The sequence below is a fragment of the Erpetoichthys calabaricus genome, chromosome 5 (genome assembly GCF_900747795.2).
Source record: "Erpetoichthys calabaricus chromosome 5, fErpCal1.3, whole genome shotgun sequence".
Classification (NCBI taxonomy): Eukaryota; Metazoa; Chordata; class Cladistia; order Polypteriformes; family Polypteridae; genus Erpetoichthys; species Erpetoichthys calabaricus.
This window is the reverse complement of record NC_041398.2, coordinates 13,951,946-13,973,434: the sequence shown is the minus strand read 5'-3', so window position 1 is coordinate 13,973,434 and position 21,489 is coordinate 13,951,946. Positions and strand designations below refer to the sequence as shown.

Sequence of the window (21,489 nt, the reverse complement as noted above, 5' to 3'; positions counted from 1 at the left end):
AACATCTGCTTAACTTCGTGCACTCTCAACAACAACAACATTTATTTCTATAGCACATTTTCATACAAAAAGTAGCTCAAAGTGCTTTACATAATGAAGAAAAGAAAAATAAAAGACAACATAAGAAATTAAAATAAGGCAACATTAGTTAACATATAAAGGAGTAAGGTCCGATGGTCAGGATGGACAGAAAAAACAAAAAAAAAAAACTCCAGAAAGCTGGAGAAAAAAATAAAATCTGTAGGGGTTCCAGGCCACGAGACCACCCAGTCCCCTCTGTGCATTCTACCTAACATAAATGAAATAGTCCTCTTTGTAGTTCGGGTTATCACGGAGTCACTTGATGCTGATGGTCATACAGACTTCTGGCTTTTAATCCATCCATCATTGTTGGGACATCATGGTACTTAGAGTTGCTGCGCCACCACCAAATGGACACCGGAAATGGAAACAAAAGAGAGAGTAGGGGTTAGTACAGATTTTAGAGCCACCATGAATAGTTATTACTAGCCAACCCGCGGCGTACCATACGCCGCATAATCAGGCTGGGTTTTTAATGATTTTTAAGCACAGGGAAAAAATTAACATTTGAAAAATCCGGAGGAGAGGGTAAGGACGCCGAAGCCTCACGAAGCATCAACACGTTTGAAGCAATTGTGTCGGAAATCGTATCGAAGCTTCGAAGCATTTAACACTCACCTCTGTAGTGACACTTCCTGGCCATTTTTATTAACGTTACAGAAACTTATGATACACTTCAATGACGTCTGTTAAAACTCGTATTGCTTTTATTTTTTCGCAGCTACATAGTACGGCTGCTTTGCAGTAAGGAGACAGTGGAAGATTGTGGGTTCGCTTCCTGGTTCCTCCTTGTGTGGATAGCAAATTATCCGCGACAAACAAACTGTTTTACACGCTGCAAACCAACCCGAGGCGTAGCATACGCCGCTTTTTCAATGTTTTTTAAGCAGAGGGAAAAAAATGAACATTTGTAAAATCTGTAACGCTGCTTTCAGTAAGTACAATTTAAACAACGTTTAGTTTGTTGGTGACTTTTTGCCAGCTGTCTTTCCTGGTTTGGGCTGTTTTTGCAGTGTTACCGCTTGTGCATATTAAATCTTGAATTCTTTTGAGTAACTAATTAACTAACACACACCCACCCACTCAGCTTGTGTGAAAAAAATGCGCCCGTTCTTTCATCATGGTCTCGTTTGATGTTATATCGCTATACACCATGATCCCGATCCAACTGGCCACAGAAACACTATTAATGAAACTGGATAGTGACCCCACCATAGAGACAAGAACCAAACTGTCCATCAAAGACATAATGCACCTAATATCACTTTGCCAAAAAATGCACTTTCATTTCAACGGCAAGTATTACACACAGAAAGAAGGCATGCCAATGGGATCACCGTTATCTGGACTCCTATCTGAACTGGTAATGCAACGATTTGAAAACATAGCTTTATCCCAGATTACACCCAAAATTTGGATACGCTATGTAGACGACACATTCGTCATATTAAGAAAGAACCAGCTGAATGAGTTCTACAATCATATTAACACAGTATTCCCTGCAATCCAGTTCACAATGGAAAAAGAAATCAATCGACACATCAACTTCCTGGACATTTACATCAAAAGAAATAGTGACGCCACCCTGACCACAAGTGTTTACCGCAAACAATGCCACGCAGACAAGATCCTACACTACGCCAGCAACCACCCGGTATCTCATAAACGGAGCTGCGTGAAAACCCTATTTAAACGAGTCCACACACATTGTAATACCAAGGAAACAAAAATTAATGAGAGACGCTATCTGTTCCAACTTTTCACCTCGAACGGATACTCAAAATCATTCATTAATCGGAGTCTACACAGCAGACGCCAAAGGAATCAGCATACAATCGACGTAAATCAGAACCCCCACCCTACCTGGCATTCACTCCCATACCACCATAATGTGTCAGAAGGCACGGCACGCACCCTGACCAAGTGGGGCATCAAAATAGCACATAAACCCACGAACAATCTGCGCATGGTCCTGTTTAATGCTAAAAACAAGAAATTGACAGTCGAAACACGAAACGCAGTTTATAGTATTCCATGCAATTCTTGCTCAGCTGTATACATAGGACAAACGTCAAAAAAAATCTCAACACGTGTACAGGAACATCGCAACACCGTCAGAAGAAAGGACGCACTATCTTTGATCTATGCACATTCTAAATCGACAGGACACACATTCAACTGGGACAACGCAAAAGTAAAATTTAAGGCCAGTACAAAAAGTGCCAGAGAGTTGGCCGAGTCTTGGCTATCAGATGAAAACGCCATCAACAGACACCTGGACATAAACCCAGCATATGCCAACTTAAGAAGAACATGTACACAATAAATAAACTATACAACCCCCCCCCCCCCCACACACACACACACCCTTGATCATACTGACTTAGTCACCTCCACCCAACCAAACCCACCCCCCCCACCCCCCCCCACTGAATGTGTTGCTATATATTGCCTTTGATTCTTGTAAGTCTAAGCATTATCCTCTGATGAAGACCCCTGATAGGGGTTGAAAGCTTAGGAATAAAAACTATTTTATGATACGTGATTCGTTTATTCTCCCTTCGTGGATCTCCAACTGCAAATATGCAAACCGTATCACAGACCTTCTCTTCCATATATATATATATATATATATGTAGATATGTATATGTATCTGTGGTGGGTTGGCACCCTGCCCAGGATTGGTTCCCTGCCTTGTGCCCTGTGTTGGCTGGGATTGGCTCCAGCAGACCCCCGTGACCCTGTTTGGATTCAGCGGGTTGGAAAATGGATGGATGGATGTATATGTATATATATGTGTCTGTATGTGTATATATATATATATATATATGTGTATGTATGTATTGTGACAGATTAAGGTCTCCGTGACCCCTTGAACCCTCAGACTAGACGTCAGACACCAGGTAAAAGTCCAAATATAATGTTTATTTAGACAATTATGTGCACAAAGCACCCTCCTCTCCACAATACTCAATAATAAACACAATAATCAATAATCCTCCACACTCCCAGACGCGTTGCCACCCTTCCACCCAGCTCAGCTCAACGTCTGGGATTTCCCATCGTCCTTTTATACACCCTGACCCGGAGGTGTTCCTGTCCAATCCGTCCACAGTTCCTTATCCCTTCCGGGTCAGGGTAAACAGTCCTTTTCTTCAACACAGGAGCACATCGTTTCTTCCTGTCACGTAACCGTGACGTACTCCCGGGTTATAGGGCGCATAAGAGTCCATGAGCCCCCTTACAGCGACTCCCGGTGGCCCCCAAGGTATCCAGCAGGGCTGTGTATAAAAACTACATAGTCCAGGCGGCCCTGCTGGAACTCGGGGCACGTCCACGCTGTTGGGAGAGCTCCTCCTGGCGACCTGGGGTTGAGGACCGGAGTAAAAAGCCGGCAATCCTTCACAGTATGTATATATGTATATGTGTGTGTGTATGTGTGTGTATATATATATATATATGTTGATAAGTGTATATATATATATATATATGTATATATATATGTGGATGTGTATATGTATATATATATATATATATATATATATATATATATATATATATATATATATATATATATGTATATATGTATATATATATGTATATGTAGATATGTGGGTATGTAGATATGTATATATGTATATGTATATATATGTTTACATAACCTCTTTAACACACTACTTCTCCGCTGTGAAGCGCGGGTATTTTGCTAGTAGGAAACTAAAAAAAACTCCACGGTGGATTAATAAAGATTTAAAAAAGAAGTTGCAAAAGAAAAAACTGCTTTATAAGGCATATAAGAGTAATGACTGCAAAGTGAATTGTAGAGCATATGAGAGCATGAGGACAACCATGAAGAAGGATATCAGGAAGGCTAAAAGACAGTTGGAGAGGAATATAGCAGATGAGGTGAAAAAAGACCCTAAGAGATTCTTTCAGTATTTTAGTAGTAAAAGAACAGTCAAGGAGGAGGTCAAGTGCATCAGGAATAGTAAAGGGAATTAAAAGATACAGACAGTGAAATAGCGGATGAGCTAAACTTACATTTTTCTGAGGTGTTCACAAGTGAGCAAGTGGATAACCTCCCAGAGGTAACAGGGACTACTAAGGAGGTACTGAGGGATTTGGAAATTGTAGAGAGAGAAGTACTGCTCAGATTAAATAAGCTGAAATCGAACAAATCACCAGGACCAGATAATATTTATCCTCGTGTTTTTAAAGAGGTTAGTGAGTACAGATATATAAACCCTTGACGCATATTTTTAGGAAGTCGCTGCGCACTGGAGAGATTCCGAAGGACTGGAAAATGGCAAATATCATCCCATTATATAAAAAGGGTGACACGGCAGATTCAAGCAACTATAGGCCAGTAAGCTTAACATGCATCACAGGAAAATTAATGGAAGGAATTATTCAGGATAAGATCGAGCAACACCTGGCAAGGATAGGAGTTATTAGGAACAGTCAGCGTGGGCTCAGAAGAGGGAGGTCGTGTTTTACTAACATGCTGGAATTCTATGAGGAGGCAACAAAAGGATACGATCAAAGTGGAGCAGATGATATTATTTATCTGGACTTTCAGAAAGCATTTGATAAGGTGCCACATGAGAGGTTGGGCATCAAATTAAAAGAGGTGGGAGTTCAGGGTGATGTTTGTAGATGGGTGCAGAATTGGCTCAGACACAGGAAGCAGAGGCTGATGGTGTGAGGAACCTCATCAGAACTGGCCGATGTTAAGAGTGGTGACCAGCAGGGGGCAGAGCTGGGGCTGCTGCTATTTTTAATATATATAAATGATTTAGATAGTAATATAAGTAACAAGCTGGTTAAGTTTGCAGATGATACCAAGATAGGTGGATTAGCAGATAATTTGGAATCCGTTATATCATCACAGAAGGACTTGGATAGCATACAGGCTTGGGCAGATATGTGGCAGATGAAATTTAATGTCAGTAAATGTAAAGAATTACACACTGGAAGTAAAAATGTTAGGTTTGAATACACAATGGGCCGTCGGAAAATCGAGAGTACAGCTTATGAGAAGGATTTAGGAGTCATAGTGGACTCTAAGCTATCGAATTCCCGACAGTGTTCAGAAGACATTAAGAAGGCTAACAGAATGTTAGGATATAAAGCACGATGTGTAGAGTACAAGTCACAGGAGGTTCTGCTCAACCTTTATAATGCACTGGTGAGGCCTTATCTTGAGGACTGTGTGCAGTTTTGGTCTCCAGGCTACAAAAAGGACATAGCAGCGCTAGAAAAGGTCCAGAGAAGAGCGACTAGGCTGATTCAGGGCTACAGGGGATGAGTTATGAGGAAAGATTAAAAGAGCTGAGCCTTTACAGTTTAAGCAAAAGAAGATTAAGAGGTGACATGATTGAAGTGTTTAAAATTATGAAGGGAATTAGTGCAGTGGATCGAGACTGTTATTTTAAAATGAGTTCATCAAGAACACAAGGACACAGTTGGAAACTTAAGGGTAAATTTCACACAAACATTAGGAAGTTTTTCTTTACACAAAGAACGATAGAAACTTGAAATAAGCTACCAAGTAGTGTGGTAGACAGTAAGACGTTAAGGTCTTTCAAAACTCGACTTGATGTTTTCTTGGAAGAAATAAGTGGATAGTACTGGCGAGCTTTGTTGGGCTGAATGGCCTGTTCTCGTCTAGACTCTAGAGTGTTATAATGTTCTAATGTTCTTATGACTGCGATCTTCTGACGGCTCCTTCCAGCAGGATAACCCACGATGTCACAACGCTCAAATCCTCTCAAAGAGGTTTCTTGAATGTAGCAATGAGTTCACTGCGCACAAATGGCCTCCACACTCGCCAGATCGCAAACCAGTAGACCACCTTTGAGGTGAGGTGGACTGGGAGATTTGCATCACAGATGTGCAGCCTACTAATCCACAGCACTAAATGATGTCAATATGGAGGAGAATCCCCAAGGAATGTTTGCAGCACCTTGTTAAACCCACGCCATGAACAGTTACGACAGTTCTGAATGCAAAAGGGGGTCCAACCAGCTACTAGATAGGTGTACCTAATAAAGTGGCCGGTGAGCATATAGTGAAGTCACAGCACATTCATCGTGTTGATTACCGTACATGATAACATATTGGATTCTTCATGAAAACACAAACATTTGAAAAATCAGTGAATTCTTTTACTGTTTAGTGACACCTGAACCTCATTGTAGAGCGTGTTTAAAAAGAAAGTTATACTTATTTCTTGCTTAGTGTAATAATTTTGTTCAGTAAACTCTCTGATGGCCAGCCATATCAGAAAAATAAACTTACCTTAGAAAACGATGTGACGATAATCGCACAAGTCAGCGGAGATTTCAGTTTCTGTTCAGATGCTGTCTGACGAGAGTCTTTTCTTGAATTCACACTGCCACCTAGTGACTGTTTGATGTATAAGACCAAATGGTAGAAATGACCCAAACAGGGTGACTTAAATACCCCTCATTTTTCATTATCAGATCTCGGGTATCAAAATAAGCTCAACCCAACGGCTGCACATACCATTTTCTTATTATTTTATATAATTTTCGCATGTTTGGTGTAATATAATTATTTGAGAAATTATGTGGGACCGCTGCTGCTTTTACCGACATGTTTTTGTGACGTGGACGCTGGCAGAGGCGGGTCTACATTCTTGTGGTCCTGATGTTTGAACTGTTGGGGGGGGGCTTTAAAACCAGCAATGAGTGACCGCTGATATCATCTTCATTGTGTTTGTTTGAAAACAGACCACATTTTTTTTTTTATGTAACCGCTACTTCTCAGACTTTGATTAAAATTGCTGTGCTGAATTACACTCTATTATTAATATTATTAATTTATAAAAAATCTCATACAGTAGATACCCAAAATTATTAAACAATGTGGGGCCTCTTGTTTAACATTGCTTAATAATCCACAGCTTAAGCTTCATTAGTTTCATTAACAGATCCACCCTGTGCGCTGCGCCGAGGGGGCCAACAGAGATGTCATTAGTTTAATGTCACATAGCAAAGTGCTTTGAGAATCACTCATAAAACTCAAACATTCCTCATGCTTAGTAGATAACGAATGATACGCGAAACACAACCGTGTTGTTTTTAATGGTTCTTCACCCCCAAAGCGCGCACAACTCATGTTACATTCGACGGCTTTTTCAGTTGTAACCTTCATTTACATCATCTTAGCTACTTGAAGGAAGTCGAGCATCTAATGTGACATCCCCACAGACTGAGACCAACTACCGTGTGACTGGCTAGGATGAAATCAAACGGGTCTGATGGTCTCTTTGAACGGAGGGACGGGGCTCATTGCGTGCCAATGAGCGTTTAAAGGCAATGCATTGAATTTGGCGAGGAATAAGGAACACGCGTGTTTTGAACATCATGGACAAAAGAGAAGTTGGTCTGTCTGATGTATCATTTTGTATGCACTAAAATCAAATGGAAAAGGGGAAAAAGGGTCAGAGACTCGGGCTGAACGCACCCCACCTATGAACCCTTCATACAGCGACATCTCCGTCAGTCGGCACGCTGTTGGCAGTCAGAAAAATTGGCGAGCGCCACGGTGCTGCAAGATCGGCGCTCAGTCGGTAAACGTGAAATGGGCTCAGATTTTCAGTTGTGTGATCGGACATTGTGCAACGACGAGATACACCTCGACAAAGCGTATGCGACATCGGCTTACAATTAATTTTTATAACACCAACTCCGTAAATTCAAAGCTGATTCTCGTGTTCCAGAATCTACCAGCAGTGCACGTTTTACCTCTGTGAGCTGATCTCGTCTGCTTTGTCTATCATTTTCAGGTGGGCATCCTGACCTAATTCCTACACTGACCCTTCCTAAAAATTGCATGTTGATTAAAGATGATAATTCACACAAAGTCCATCTGATACTCCAAGTTCCCTTCTAAACAAGTGCCAAGAGTGACTGCTATAAATTGAAGATAAAAAGACAGTACTGTAATAAATAATAAATACATAAATAAATAAATGTTCTTGAAAAAGTATAGGGCACAATACATTGTCATCTCCAAACTCGCTATAAGGAGGTATTGTGTTTCCCACTTTATTTCATCGGTGAATTTCAATTATAAAAAAAAAGCATTCACACAAATGTTATAAGAAACATGTCGTATTTTTGTAAAGACCCTCATCCTGGCCCACTTTCTCTTAATTATGCATGAAATCAGTAAACATCAAGGAAGAAGAATAGACGAGAAAAGTGACAACTACGTGTATTTCTAAAGAGGGGCTGTGTAAGAAAAGACGGCTTGGGAATGACTTAAATAAATTAACAGACACATCGCCCCACAGAGGGTCACTTCTACGCGGTCTTCGATTGGACGGATCAGTCCGATGCCGTGACGTGCTGATTGCTCAATAAAACCGCACGAGCAGGTGGAGTGCCGTTGATTTCCCGCGCTCTATTCTCTCGCCTTCTCACTAACGAGTCACGTGCGCCGCCGCCGATAATTTAAACCCGCGCGCGCTCTCAAGGTCATGTCCTGTACCTGTTTGGCGCAGTCACAGCATGGCGCGTTTGGGTTATTGGTGTCTTTTCTGGTTGTGCGTGTCGGGCGCGCAGTTTGTGTTTGCGGCGTCAGGAGATGTGATTAAGAAATGTGACGAGGACGATGCGATGACGCTGTCATTTGAAGGCTATCCGACCGTTTATATCCAGAGTGAGTGCGGCTTGTCCTTGAATACTGGGCAGAGTCGGCGCCTGCGTCTTTCAGTAAATGACGTCCACTTTAATTTCTGGTTTTCAGAGGCGATTAACGGACTGGTAAAAGTGACCAAAGATCTCCCAGGAATCGTTCTCCGTGTGAAGTCTGGCCGCACCACACTAACGGTGCCCTTTTCTTCCCGGTATGGTTACGTGGTTGAGCAGGTGAGTAGCGCCGATGCTTTCGTGTTGCAGTTCATAACTCGGCTGCGGTATCTTGTACTGAGGTTTGAGCCTCTATTCTCTTTAGCGTTCCCAGTATGACGTGGTCATTGCCATTGGACGTCCCTTTAATTTGAAGATGTTCACATGTCATAAACCAGGTATGCTTCTTATTGGTTGGCACCCGGAGTGTGTGTCTCCATCTTCTAAATGTGCTTTTTAACCATCGCAGCCCGCCGATCTGTGACTGTTTCTGAGAAATGTGCAGTTACATCCAGTGAGAAGCTCCCTTGTGGAGGGTCTTCATCCATCACTCAAGCAGACTGTGAAGCCAACAACTGCTGCTACGATTCAAGCAGCAGCACCAGTCCATGCTACTATGCCAATGATGGTGAGTTGTTTGGGGGGTGTGAGTAAACAAAGGTGGCTGCTACTGGATATTCATGCTGGTTTTTTTGTCAGTGACTGTGCAGTGCACCCTGGATGGCCAGTTTGTTGTGGTGGTGTCTGAGAATGTGACCCTTCCTCCCCTGGATCTGGGGTCCATCCAGTTGGTGGACAGCAGTTGCAATCCTGTGACCAGCTTGCCCAGCTTTGTCATGTACCAGTTTCCAGTCAACGCCTGTGGTAGCACAGTTCAGGTGAGACTCTTCTACCACTTGGCCAACATTGTTCATTTAGTCTTTAAAAGCCACACACCATCTCGCCTTCAAACCACATTAAATACCTTCATGCTGTCTAGTTTTTTTGGGGGGGATGGGGGGTTAGAATCTTGAATAGGGGATGCTAGTAGGTGTGTGGGTCTAACCCCCGAAGTGTAGAGTTAAGCAATGATTGTCCCTGTTTCAGCTGGCTGGTGGCAATGTGACTTACCAGAACACCATGTCTGCTGCCATCACTGTGGGGAGTGGTCCACAGGGGTCCATCACCAGGGACAGTGTCTACAAGTAAGCCTTCTGAACCTGCTTCCTCTAACCCTAAATGTGCTCTACCTGCTATGATGTGGTGTTTCTCTCCTCAGGTTGTTCTTCCAGTGCACCTACTCGGGAAGCCAGGATGTGCAAGTGGAGGCTGAGGTGTATACTGTGGAACCCCCTCTTCCAGTAGTAGAGCAAGGGCCATTTGACCTGGAATTGGTCATTGCAACAGGTACTCGGGGGTGGTCAGGTCCCTGTGGGGTTTCATTCCCAGGGTGACTAGAAGGCAAAAATCTTGCAGGCTGGAATTTTTGGTGATTAGGGGGACTGCTATGTAATGCCTGCCACCTTTCTATGGTCAGATTTGTCCTATGGCTCCTACTATGTGGATGCTGACTACCCAGTGACCAAAACGCTGAGGGATCCTGTGGCTGTGGAAGTGCACATCGTGAACAGGACTGACCCTAACCTTGTTCTGATGCTTGGGGACTGCTGGGTCACCCCAGGACCTTCTGCTTCCAGCCAGCCCCAGTGGAGCCTTCTGGTGAATGGGTAGGTGCCCACTGTGAGGGGGGGAGGGGTTGGCTGTTCCATACTAATTGTGGGGTCTGCTTGTCCCAGGTGCCCATACACAGGGGACAACTATTTGACCAGCTTGGTGACTGTGGACGGCACATCTGGAGTAGCCTACCCAAGTCATTACAAGAGATTTGTGTTTGAGATGTTTGCTTTTGTTGATCCTGTCGCTCAGCAAGCCTTGGCTGAAAAGGTGGGTTTACATGCAGTGTTTAATTCTGTTCCTCTGCTGCTATTGAAGCTGTTGTGGTCACACAGATTCTTCGACTTCAGTTTGGTGTAGAATTCAGAGTCCTGACAAAGCATCTTGTCTGATCACTTTAGATCTTCATCTACTGTGTTGCTGCTGCCTGCTATCCCTCTGCCACGGACCCCTGTACTCAGAGCTGCTCTGCAAGAAGTGAGTAGCCTGTGGTTTGGCTTTGCTGTGGTGGCTGATGCAGTGTGTTGTAAAACCTGCACCGAGGTAGCAGTGTGGGTAAACTGGGCTTCCTAAAATGGGGTGGACCATTAGACAACCAAATTCATGATTGACAACCTAATGGCTTATTTGATCTAAACCTTGCATCTCTGCTTTCAGGATCTGGCAGAGCTGCCCAGAAGTTGGCACAAATTGCTGCTTCCAAGAATGTGCTCCTTCACAGTGGTCCTGTGGTCATGGAGGCTGACCAGGTGCAAACATCCAGACTGGAGCAGAAAGGTAACCAGCTTGATTCTCCTCCTGCAGTAGGCCAGAGTTCTGCTTGTAGGCTTGGCTGATCCTTCTACTGTATGGTTTGGAGAGTAAATATCCATCTTCCTCCCACAGCCCCTTTTCCTACTGGATCATTGGTGCTGGGAGCTGCAGCTGCCATGTTGATGGTTGTGCTGGTGTTGTCTGTAGTTGCTGTGAGGATGAACTGGCAAAATGTGAATCTGAAATTTTAATAAAGTCTTAATGAAATATTTGTAGATTGACTTTTTGTTCAATGACCAGAACCCTAAATAGATGTGGTATTGTCCAAGCAGGAACTGGGGTCTTTGGCTTTTTGTATTGGTGACCTGCATCTCTCCTACCAAGCAACGGACTCCATCTTTCCAATCATTTAGCATGACCCATTTTAATGGGCTTGGTGCTAAAAATCCTCTACTCAAACCCACAGGTCAGTGGGCACCTTTTTGCTGCCTATTTTTCAAATCTGCAGGATAAGTCTTCAACAGCCTGATTTTCTGCAAGATGAAAATGTTTTGAAGCTTGATTTATGGTGGTTGAGCTAATGCCCCAATGCACACTTTGACCCAACTCCAGTATGTGATTCCATGACAGTTAATTTATTTCTATAGTTTTTCGTCCTCACTTGGACCTGCACTTGGCTCTCTTGCTTTTGCATTTCCAGTCCTTGCCCATTCAATTTGGTGCTTCTACCTTCTGCCGAGTTGTTACTGCTGTTCTTAATGCTACCTGTTAACTCACTGGAGTAACTGGTTAGGATTGGCTTATCCAATAGAATTTTTCCTTTTTTGGGGTGTGCATGCCCCCTGCTTTCTCATCCATGTTCTTGCCATTTTCAGTGGGAGTTCTCCTCTCTCCAACACCTGTTTCCCATTCCTGACCTCTCCTTTTGTAACATTTGCACCACTTCAATTCACATGGGGCTCACCAAAATTGGATGAGAAGATTTGAAAAATGGGTCACAGAAGAGGATGGATTTGAAAAACGTCACTTTGTCGGAGTCTTTTTCTTCTGGGAGTCAAAATGAAAGCAGGGACCCATCATAACTTGTATCAACAGTTCAGGCTGGTAGATGGTTTGGATGTAAATTTTATTTTTTTTCCTTGGCAAACTGAGTCCCTTTTAATACCAACGAGGCATCCTTTTACCTGCCACAGCCTACCTGCGTGTTGTTGCTGACCATATCCATCCCTTTATGACTGCGATCTTCTGATGGCTCCTTCCAGCTGGATAACCTGCAATGTCACAACGCTCAAATCCCCTCAAAGTGGTTTCTTGAAAGTAACGGAGTTCACTGTGCTCAAATGCCCTCCACACTCGCTAGATCACAATCCAGGAGATCACCTTTGGGGTGAGGTGGACCGGGAGATTTGCATCACGGATGTGCAGCCTACTAATCCACAGCACTAAATGTCAATATGGAGGAGAATCCCCGAGGAATGTTTGCAGCACCTTGTTAAACCCATGCCATGAACAGTTACGACAGTTCTTAAGGCAAAAGGGAGTCCAACCAGCTACGAGATGGGTGTACCTAATAAAGTGGCCGGTGAGCATATACTGAAGTCGCAGCACATTCGTCGTGTTGATTACAGTATATGATAACCTATTGGATTCTTCATGAAAATACAAACATTTGGAAAAATCTGAGTTCTCTTACTGTTTAATGACACCTGAATCTCACTGTAGAGCGTGTTTTAAAGTTATACTTAGTGTAATTTTGTTCAGTAAACTTTCTGCTGCCCAGCCCTATCACAAAAATAAACTTACCTTTGAAAACGATGTGACGATAATCGCACAAGTCAGCGGAGATTTCAGTTTCTGTTCAAATGCTGCCTGACGAGGTTCTTGAATTCACACTGCCACCTCGTGCCTGTTTGGTGTATAACACATTTAAACCAAATGGTAGGAATGACCCAAACAGGGTGAGTTAAGTACCCCTCATTTTTCATGATCAGATTTCGGGTCTCAAAATAAGCTCAACCCAACTGCTGCTCGTATCATTTTATTTTACATAATTTGCACATGTTTAGTGTAATATAATTATTTGAGAAATTATGTGGGACCGATGCTGCTTTAACCAACATGTTTTTTTTGATGTGGACGCTGGCAGTGGCGGATCTACATTCTTGGGGTCCTTTTGTTTGAACTGTTGGGGGGGCGGCTTTAAAACCAGCAAAGAAGTCTGAGTGACCGCTGATATCATCTTATAGTACAGTAGTTTATTTCTGTATAGCCCAAAATCACACAAGAAGTGCCACAATGGGCTTTAACAGGCCCTGCCTCTTGACAGCCCCCCAGCCTTGACTCTCTAAGACAAGGGAAAAACTCCCAAAAAAAAAAACCTAGTAGAGAAAAATGGAAGAAACCTTGGGAAAGGCAGTTCAAAGAGAGACCCCTTTCCAGGTACGTTGGGTGTGCAGTGGGTGTCAAAAGAAGGGGGTTAATACAATATAATATACAGAACAAATCCTCAAATAATTTAGAGGTATGGAGCAGAATTTAACAGTAGGTGATATCACAAGATTTGGATAATTTTAGACTCCTGGGGCCTCATGTATAACGCCGTGTGTAGAACTCACACTATAACATGGCGTAAGCACAAAAGCGGGAATGTGCGTATGTACAGAAAAATTCAGATGCAGGAATCTGTGCGCACGCAAACTTTCACGTTCTTCCACTACATAAATCCCGATCAGCGTGAAAAGTAACGCACGTGCACGCGCCTTCTGTCCCGCCCCAACTCCTCCCAGCATTACGCCTCTTTGAATATGCAAATCAATATAAATAGCCTTCTGTGAAAAGGCAATGGGAAAAGCACGGGAGGAAATATAAGAATTTCAGCGAATACCAAGTGGAGGCAAAGGAAAAACATACTATTTGTTGGTTTAAACAGTGATATAATCAACAAAAGAAAGTTGATCGAGTGACAGAGTGTCAGAGAAACTCGAAAGATCAAGTTCACAAAGTCGCACAGTGCCCGAAATAAAAAAATCACATATCAAAGTAGGTGTGAAAAGGCAAGTCGTAGCCCACCGTCTAAGTGTCATATGAAAGAGTATTAGGGTACAGACAAAAAAAAATAGGCACACAGTGGGAAAAACGCACAAAATGTCAACTTTAATCTCAATTTCCACTTTAATGACAAAATAAACTATGTGATTAAAGTAGAACATCATAAACTTCATCTTAAAATCGTTTATTTTACTAGTTTCTCAAGTAGCATGTTAAATGCTTTGTTCTGTGTTTGATCTTCTATGTGCTCTATGTGTGTGAATCACTACGTGCTTCCGTTCTTTCTCTTTCTCCGACAGGACACAGAATCCATTACATTCGTGATATTACAGCTCTCTGAATAATTAAAATACTGAGATGTATACGTGATATCATTTTCATGATGATAGGAATCAAAGCATGTTATTAAACATGGGAACACGGTGGCACAGTGATTGTTCATATCTCACGCAAGAGGCTTGCTGCGCCATGTGCAACCTTCAATGAAATAATTTATTACAGAAGTACTGTCTCTTTCAAACGTACTAACCTCCAATTCCTGTCCATACTTTTCTTTCTCCAATCGCCACACAATCAGCTCTGTAATAGACGTTAAGCCATCTGTAAGCTTAGAACGCAGATTCTTCAAAACTTTTAAGGAACATTGAAATATCTTCATAGTACATGTTTAATTATTCTATCTGTCTATCCTTCCAGTGTCACGTCAGCACCAGCAATAATACAGCACAAGGTAGGAGCTATCCATGAACTAGCTAGCGCTGCGGCACCGTGTCCTCACATGTTTAATTATTAACAATACAGATTATTTAATTGAAGTTAAAATTTTATCTGTATACTATAAGCAACATATTTTGCTGCATTTCATCTTAAAAATGATATCGTCATCATACGCGCTTTATAAAGTGACGCAGGTTGTGCAATATTATAACTAAGTTTACAGTGAGGTGATTGTACTTATAAGTACAAACAGTTCTACAAGGAGCACTTGATGGACTGATTGAGTGCATTTATAGTTCTTAGGATGAAACTGTTTCTGAAATGCGAGGTCCGTACAGGAATGGCTTTGACGCATTTTGCCGTGGTTGATGTAGTGTGTACTTGAAACTGTATACCGATAATTCTCTTTCCGATCAGCTGCTGCTGTGATTCCCCACTCAGATACAGTGATATAAACACTCCGAGTGGTGCAGTGAGAGTAATATGGAAAAAGATGATCCGCAGTGGCAACACCTAATGGGAGCAGCAAAAAGAAGAACAAGATGCAGTGAGAGTAACAACGCTAAAGCAGTTATGGTATTTGGAATACTATGGCTATTCCCTGGACCATTATATTGTTACAGGTTAATTACAATCAGATGCATTACACTAATAAACAATATGCAGTTAATGTCAGTGTATTTATAAAGCTGCGTCAGGAATGTGGAGCTAAGAAAGAAACGGTGACCACACAGGAACAGTAGCACTGCTTTGACGCTGGGTGCCGCCAGTCTGCAAAACTGAGCGGAGAAATTGCGTACGCCAGGGTATGAGGTACCGTGGAAATGTGCGTGGCTTTACGCCAAGTTTAGGTTTTATACATCGCGATTTGAGTGTGGAAACGTTCGTACACAACATTTCTGTGAGTACGCACCGTTGATACATGAGGCCCCTGGAGACCTAATCCATCAAGTTGCCTCCCCCATTTGGCCATTCCATGGCTGAAAAAGTGTTGGGCCAGCTCTTCCGATGAAAGGACCCCTCTTTCTCACAATTCCTGCAATCCTCCATCTGGGATGACTTTACCTTAGGCAGGCAAAACAACTTGGCAGGTGGGCAATGGGCACCAAGTGCCACATTTGAATACCGAGAAGAGAAACAGAATAGGTGAGGGTTAGTATCCAATTATAACTGTCATGTTACTTATGTTTTAGTGCTAATGACTAACAACAGAAATGCAGTCTGTACAGTTAATCAGCAGCTCTAGTCAGGGTGTGCTAAACTGAAGTAGTGAGTCTTCAGCCGGGATTTAAAAGCTGAGACCGAAGGGGCATCTCTTATAGTAGCAGGCAGACCAGTCCACAGTTTAGGGGCCCTGTAACTAAAAGCTCGACCTCCCACTGTTATTTTTATTAATCCTTGGAATCATAAGCAGACCGGCATCTTGAGATCTTAATGTGCGCTCAGGTTTGTAAGTCATGATAAGTTCAGACAAGTAAGCCGGACCTCGGCCATTTAATGCTTTATATGTTAAAAGAAGGATTTTGAAATCTGCCCTAAACTTAACCGGGAGCCAGTGTAAGGATTTAAGAACTGGAGTTATGTGTTCGTATTTTCTTGTTCTTGTAATAATTCTTGCAGCCACATTTTGGATTAACTGGAGGCTGAGTAAAGAACAGTTTGAACATCCAGTGAACACCGCATTGCAGTAGTCAGTCCTACTAGAGATAAATGCATGAATTAATTTCTCAGAATCCTGTTTATTTAGAAAGCGCCTTAATTTCCTAACATTTTTAAGATGGAAGGAACATGATTGGACAACTTTGTAGTATGCGCTTTTAATGACCTGCTAGAGTCAAAGATAACTCCGAGATTGCGGGCTGATTCAGTAAAATTAATTGGGATTCCAAATGAGTTAAATGATGACAAAATATGGTTATGATCAGCGTCATTTCCTCCAATAATTAACATCTCTGTTTTATCTGTATTTAAAGACAAGTAGTTCTCATTCATGCACTCGTTTAATTTGCTAATGCAACTAATTAAAGACAACATCAGAGAAACTTCATCTGATTTAAATGAGAGGTATAACTGGGTGTCATCTGCATATGAGTGAAAATTAACATGATGCTTCCTAATGAGAGATCCCAGTGGAAGCATGTACAGTGAAAACAGTAAAGGTCCCAGTACTGAGCCCTGCGGGACACCATATTGAACTTCTGTGTATAATGATGGAGTCCTGACAGCACATTTCTGTACATATTGGAATCGATTTGATAAGTAAGAACTAAACCAAGCGAGCACGGTGCCTGTAAGCCCAACATCATTTTCTAGCCTGTGTAGTAAAATAGAATGGTCGATGGTGTCACATGCCACACTTAAGTCCAACAACCTAATTACAGTGGATTTTCCTTCATAGGAGGATTTCAGAATGCCGTTTACAACCCGTGTTAGTGCCCTTTCTGTACTATGACCATTGCGAAAACCAGGCTGGAATTTCTCAAATAAATTGTGATGTGTAAGGTGTGACTGAAGCTGATTGGCGACTACTTTTTCTAGTATTTTAGAGAGAAACGGTAAATTTGAAATAGGCCTATAATTATTTAGTATGTGTGGGTGTAGGTCTGACTTTTTAAGTAATGGTTTAATGAGTGACACTTTTAGTGTATCAGGTACTGTGCCATGGAATAATGAACTACTGATAATGTTTAGAATAGGCGCTGCAAGAACATCCATTGCACTTTTTACTAGTTTGGTTGGCACTGGATCTAGGGAACAAGTAGTGGGCTTCATTTTAGAAATTAAACTTAAGACTTCCTGCTCAGTTACAGGATTAAAATTACTAACCTGCTGAGTGCAATGTGAGACAGGGTCTGCTAAGCTAGTATTTGGTTTGTACTGTGATGCAGAGATCTGGGATCTTATATTTTTAATTTTCTCATTGAAGAAGTTAATAAAGTCTGTACTGCTAATATCCATTGGTATTTTGCGCTGTTCCTCTGAATTTCAGTTTAGCCACTGTTCTAAACAGTACTCAAGGATTTTTATTATTGTTATCTATTAATGTAGAATAGTATTCTGAGCGAGCTTTAAAGAGAGCTTTTTTATATTTATTAACACTCTCTGTCCATGCAATTTGAAAGACATGTAGCGTTGTTGTTCTCCGTCTGCGCTCCAGCTTCATTGTGTTTGTTTGAAAACAGACCACATTTTTTTTTAATGTAACCGCTACTTCTCAGACTTTGATTAAAATTGCTGTGCTGAATTACACTCTATTATTAATATTATTAATTTATAAAAATCTCATACAGTAGATACCCAAAATTATTAAACAATGTGGGGCCTCTTGTTTAACATTGCGTAATAATCTACAGCTTAAGCTTCATTAGTTTCATTAACAGATCCACCCTGTGCGCTGCGCTGAGGAGGCCAACAGAGATGTCGTTTGTTTAATGTCACATAGCAAAGCGCTTTGAGAATCACTCATAAAACTCAAATATTCCTCATGCTTAGTAGACAGAGAATGATACGCGAAACACACCCGTGTTGTTTTTAATGGTTCTTCACCCCCAAAGCGCGCACAACTCATGTTACATTCGACGGCTTTTTCAGTTGTTACCTTCATTTACATCATCTTTGCTACTTGAAGGAAGTCGAGCATCTAATGTGACATCCCCACAGACTGAGACCAACTACTGTGTGACTGGCTAGGATGAAATCAAACGGGTCTGATGGTCTCTTTGATCGGAGGGACGGGGCTCATTGCGTGCAAGAGTTGAAAACCAATGAGCGTTTAAAGGCAATGCATTGAATGTGGCGAGGAATAAGGAACACGCGTGTTTAGAGCATCGTGGACAAAAGAGAAGTTGGTCTGTCTGATGTATCATTTTGTATGCACTAAAATCAAATGGAAAAGGGGAAAAAGGGTCAGAGACTCGGGCTGAACGCACCCCACAGCTATGAACCCTTCACAGAGCGCCATCTCCGTCAGGCGGCACGCTGTTGGCTGTCAGAAAAAAGGGGCGAGCGCCACGGTGCTGCAAGATCGGCGCTCAGTCGGTAAACGTGAAATGGGCTGAGATTTTCAGTTGTGTGATCGGACATTGTGCAACGACGAGATACACCTCGACAAAGCGTATGCGACATCGGCTTACAGTTAATTTTTAAAACACCAACTCCGTAAATTCAAAGCTGATTCTCGTGTTCCAGAATCTACCAGCAGTGCACGTTTTACCTCTGTGAGCTGATCTCGTCTGCTTTGTCTATCATTGTCAGGTGGGCATCCTGACCTAATTTCTACACTAACCCTTCCTAAAAATTGCATGTTGATTAAAGATGATAATTCACACAAAGTCCATCTGATACTCCAAGTTCCCTTCTAAGCAAGTGCCAAGAGTGACTGCTATAAATTGAAGAAAAAAAGACAGTACTGTAATTAATAAATAAATAAATGTTCTTGAAAAAGTATAGGGCACAATACTTTGTCATCTCCAAACTCGCTATAAGGAGGTATTGTGTTTCCCACTTTATTTCATCGGTGAATTTCAATTATAAAAAAAAAGCATTCACACAAATGTTATAAGAAACATGTCGTATTTTTGTAAAGACCCTCATCCTGGCCCACCTTCTCTTAATTATGCATGAAATCAGTAAACATCAAGGAAGAAGAATAGACGAGAAAAGTGACAACTACGTGTATTTCTAAAGAGGGGCTGTGTAAGAAAAGACGGCTTGGGAATGACTTAAATAAATTAACAGACACATCGCCCCACAGAGGGTCACTTCTACGCGGTCTTCGATTGGACGGATCAGTCCGATGCCGTGACGTGCTGATTGCTCAATAAAGCCACACGAGCAGGTGGAGTGCCGTTGATTTCCCGCGCTCTATTCTCTCGCCTTCTCACTAACGAGTCACGTGCGCCGCCGCCGATAATTTAAACCCGCGCGCGCTCTCAAGGTCATGTCCTGTACCTGTTTGGCGCAGTCACAGCATGGCGCGTTTGGGTTATTGGTGTCTTTTCTGGCTGTGCGTGTCTGGCGCGCAATTTGTGTTTGCGGCGTCAGGAGATGTGATTAAGAAATGTGACGAGGACGATGCGATGACGCTGTCATTTGAAGGCTATCCGACCGTTTATATCCAGAGTGAGTGCGGCTTGTCCTTGAATACTGGGCAGAGTCGGCGCCTGCGTCTTTCAGTAAATGACGTCCACTTTAATTTCTGGTTTTCAGAGGCGATTAACGGACTGGTAAAAGTGACCAAAGATCTCCCAGGAATCGTCCTCCGTGTGAAGTCTGGCCGCACCACACTAACGGTGCCCTTTTCTTCCCGGTATGGTTACGTGGTTGAGCAGGTGAGTAGCGCCGACGCTTTCGTGTTGCAGTTTATAACTCGGCTGCGGTATCTTGTACTGAGGTTTGAGCCTCTATTCTCTTTAGCGTTCCCAGTATGACGTGGTCATTGCCATTGGACGTCCCTTTAATTTGAAGATGTTCACATGCCATAAACCAGGTATGCTTCTTATTGGTTGGCACCCGGAGTGTGTGTCTCCATCTTCTAAATGTGCTTTATGACCATCGCAGCCCGCCGATCTGTGACTGTTTCTGAGAAATGTGCAGTTACATCCAGTGAGAAGCTCCCTTGTGGAGGGTCTTCCATCAGTCAAGCAGACTGTGAAGCCAACAACTGTTGCTATGATTCAAGCAGCAGCACCAGTCCATGCTACTATGCCAATGATGGTGAGTGGTTAGGGGGGTGCGAGTGAACAAAGGTGGCTGCTACTGGATATTCATGCTTGTGTTTGCTTTGACCAGTGACTGTGCAGTGCAACCTGGCTGGTCAGTTTGTTGTGGTGGTGTCTGAGAATGTGACCCTTCCTCCCCTGGATCTTGGGTCCATCCACTTGGTGGACAGCAGTTGTAGTCCTGTGACCAGCTTGCCCAGCTTTGTCATGTACCAGTTTCCAGTCAGTGCCTGTGGCAGCACAGTTCAGGTGAGACTCTTCTAACCACTTGGCCAACATTGTTCATTTAGTCTTTAAAAGCACACACCATCTCACCTTCAACCCACATTAAATACCTTCATGCTATCCTAGTTTTTTTTAGAATCCTGAGAATAGGGGATGCTAGTAGGTTGGGGGGTCTGACCCCCAATATGTAGAGTTAAGCAATGATTGTCCCTGTTTCAGCTGGCTGGTGGCCATGTGACCTACCAGAACACCATGTCTGCTGCCATCACTGTGAGCAGTGGTCCACAGGGCTCCATCACCAGGGATAGTGTCTACAAGTAAGGCTTCTGAACCTGCTTCCTCTAACCCTAAATGTGCTCTACCTGCTATGATGTGGTGTTTCTCTCCTCAGGTTGTTGTTCCAGTGCACCTACTCGGGAAGCCAGGATGTGCAAGTGGAGGCTGAGGTGTTTACTGTGGCACCACCACTTCCAGTAGTAGAGCAAGGGCCATTTGACCTGGAATTGGTCATTGCAACAGGTACTCTGGGGGTGGGGGTCAGGTCCCTGTGGGGTTTCATTCCCAGGGTGACTAGAAGGCAATCTTGCAGGTTAGAATTTTTGGTGATTAGGGTGACTGCTATGTAATGCCTG

The 21,489-nt window shown here is 42.7% G+C and overlaps 2 protein-coding genes across 2 annotated transcripts in view; both read left to right on the top strand.

Moving 5' to 3' along the window:
* LOC114641561 (zona pellucida sperm-binding protein 4-like) overlaps nucleotides 1-21,489 on the top strand; it is a 48,728-nt gene that overhangs the window by 26,075 nt on the left and 1,164 nt on the right. The window lies entirely within an intron of this gene.
* LOC114641560 (zona pellucida sperm-binding protein 4-like) overlaps nucleotides 8,583-21,489 on the top strand; it is a 126,638-nt gene continuing 113,731 nt past the window's right edge. The window contains exons 1-11 of the mRNA XM_051927445.1: nucleotides 8,583-8,772; nucleotides 8,860-8,981; nucleotides 9,067-9,139; nucleotides 9,211-9,369; nucleotides 9,441-9,619; nucleotides 9,828-9,925; nucleotides 10,000-10,127; nucleotides 10,258-10,447; nucleotides 10,517-10,664; nucleotides 10,796-10,871; nucleotides 11,052-11,171. Of these exons, the coding sequence (XP_051783405.1) occupies nucleotides 8,622-8,772; nucleotides 8,860-8,981; nucleotides 9,067-9,139; nucleotides 9,211-9,369; nucleotides 9,441-9,619; nucleotides 9,828-9,925; nucleotides 10,000-10,127; nucleotides 10,258-10,447; nucleotides 10,517-10,664; nucleotides 10,796-10,871; nucleotides 11,052-11,171 (1,444 nt within the window). The 5' untranslated portion in view covers nucleotides 8,583-8,621. The remainder of the gene's footprint in view (nucleotides 8,773-8,859; nucleotides 8,982-9,066; nucleotides 9,140-9,210; nucleotides 9,370-9,440; nucleotides 9,620-9,827; nucleotides 9,926-9,999; nucleotides 10,128-10,257; nucleotides 10,448-10,516; nucleotides 10,665-10,795; nucleotides 10,872-11,051; nucleotides 11,172-21,489) is intronic.